This window comes from Lygodium microphyllum, chromosome 17 (assembly GCF_053477565.2).
Source record: "Lygodium microphyllum isolate KBCC chromosome 17, Lygodium_microphyllum_v1.1.10, whole genome shotgun sequence".
NCBI lineage: Eukaryota > Viridiplantae > Streptophyta > Polypodiopsida > Schizaeales > Lygodiaceae > Lygodium > Lygodium microphyllum.
This window is the reverse complement of record NC_141151.1, coordinates 47,860,988-47,863,481: the sequence shown is the minus strand read 5'-3', so window position 1 is coordinate 47,863,481 and position 2,494 is coordinate 47,860,988. Positions and strand designations below refer to the sequence as shown.

The 2,494-nt window shown below is 42.2% G+C and overlaps 1 protein-coding gene across 1 annotated transcript; it reads right to left on the bottom strand.

The window, feature by feature from the left end:
• Positions 1–477: 477 nt before the first annotated feature.
• LOC148021857 (vacuolar protein sorting-associated protein 28 homolog 1-like) lies at positions 478–1,299 on the bottom strand. Its single transcript, XM_087696671.1, has one exon. The coding sequence runs from the start codon at positions 1,155–1,157 to the stop codon at positions 525–527; it is 633 nt and encodes a 210-aa protein (XP_087552797.1). The 5' UTR covers positions 1,158–1,299; the 3' UTR covers positions 478–524.
• Positions 1,300–2,494: the final 1,195 nt, after the last annotated feature.

Sequence of the window (2,494 nt, the reverse complement as noted above, 5' to 3'; positions counted from 1 at the left end):
AAGAAACACCAAGATAACAAAAGTATTAAATTGGCCCAAAAAAGAATAAACTTGAGAGGAATCTATTTCACTATCATACTTATTGAAGTAAACCTTGGCCTGTGCAACCAACTTAGAATCTTTTTGGATGTAGACCATCTCCTGGGCAAGTAGTTGCAAGGTAGCAAGGTAGCAGCTAACCTCATCTGAGATGCTTCCGTGAAAGTTCAGGAGGTCTCACATGTTCTAATGGATGTTCCTCCACCAGACCCCAACAGGTGTAGTTTGTGCCTCTCAGTGACAGGTGAAATAAGGACACATACTGTGTACCTGTGACTTGTTGAGCAAGATATCTGCACTTGCTGCATGACTACCTATGTTTCAACAATATGTATGTGATAAACCCAACGCAAAGAAACACTTATGGGTATCCAGTGTCCATATGATGATCTGCATTTGAGAAAAATATATGTTTAAAATTACAAGCTAGATAGCAGCTTTACACACATGAAGAACTTCATTCATCAGACAAAATTACAATGGTGCTATTTGGAAGAGTTGGGCAAAGCATTGATAAAGGCATTATAGGATGAATCCAGATCAAATAACAACTGCCTGGACTCTTGTTCATTGAGCTCGTCCGAAGCGCCCATCTTGTTCAGCTTGGCAATCCAGTCACGGGCTTTAACTTTACCCTCGAACTCCGCAGGCAGCACGGGGACGCGATTCAAGGAGGACAGCAGATCAAGGAGGAGGGGATGGACCTGGTCAACTGCAACCATGTTGAGCTTGAGGGAGTCCATGGCGGTGATATAGTGCTGCACGCACTCGGCCACGGCCACAGCCGAACCGGACTCGGAGGAAGCACCCTTGTGCTCGACCGTGGCAGGGACACCGGAGACCAGGAGGCGGTTGAGGGCAGCGGGGCAGTCCATCTTGTAGGTGTCCATGAAGCGCTCCACGTCAGGGACAGAGTCCTTGAGAGAGGTACGGAGCGTCTTGAATTGCGCAATGAGCTTGGTGCAGGCGGGCTCGTACTCGGTTGGCGAGATGACGTCGCGAACATAGGCCTTCTCCAGCTTTTCTGTGGTCTTGATGATGGCGAAGAGGTCTGCGAAGTTGTCGTACATCTCGCGCTCGCGCTTGTCGCTCCATAGCTTGACCTCGGAGACGGCCATCACGTGAATCGATGTGTGCTTCTTGATCCAAAACCTACACAGGACAATGCAGAAGAACCAGCGATGGATATGGTGAGCTCTCTGTATATATGCCAATTCCTGCTGTCCGGGTCCGACACGCAGAAAGGCATGTATCCTCCTGCAGATGTCGCATTCCTTCCTTTATACGCGTTATGTTAATGACATTATAAATTATAATCTACTTTCACATAAAATGTTGCCTAAGGTTAGACATTTGTCTAAGTTTAAAAATATATTTTGCCTAAGGTAACAACTTTGTCTATCTTTTTAAGCTTACAAAATTATCTGTGTTTTCTATTTCTGCAAACTTCGAATATTTGTATTTAAAAAATAAAAATAAAAGGTTTTTACATTTGTTTTTTGTCAGTAAGTATAACCGTTAACCCATGTATCTGTATCTATATCTATTTATACTAATTTTCAGATCTACCGGAGCCAATCCCAAACTTGACACAAGTTGACATGGCAGCATTCTAAGAGTAGTGGTACCGATTCCTATAGCTTTATTTTTAAAAACTAATTCACATCCTCTCTCCTCCCACTTTCATATGCTAGTGGTGTTAATGCACACCTCTCTCTCTCTCTCTCTCTCTCTCTCTCTCTCTCTCTCTCTCTCTCTCTCTCTCTCTCTCTCTCTCTCTCTCTCTCTCTCTCTCTCTCTCTCTCTCTCTCTCTCTCTCTCTCTCTCTCTCTCTCTCTCTCTCTCTCTCTCTCTCTCTCTCTCTCTCTCTCTCTCTCTCATCATTGGGATACAGACTAACACAAACAGGCTGGCAATGACTGGATCTTCAATAGAGTGAACTGCATAAATTCTATGCATTAAATTGCGCACTCCAAAATAATAATTTTGCTTAAGTCTGTTTAATTATTTGCTCACCACAACACAAAACGCATTAGTATCCTCCCAGCTATCTACCAAGGCATAATGTGACCACTACCGCATGCACATGTTTGCACAATAAGTCACAATTTATGCAACAAATAGACAAATTTCACAATAATAAAATCCAATAAATATAATTCCATAACATTTCTTGGGGGGTTAAAAAGTAATTATACCTAGTTGACATACAAGGGTTGTTAGCACATACCATTGCTATCTCCTATGGTGAATCTATACCCTATACTAGTGCTGCCTTCTACTTTGAATTTGCACTATGGGATTTTGTGAATTTTGCACAAAACATTTCCTTCTACAGTGAATCTGTGCCCATGGGAAAAAAATGTGATTGTGAATGGTAGACATTAATTAGATTGTCGTATTGTAGAGCTAACTTTTGAATCCATTGTGATTCTACCACACAATGATTTTTATA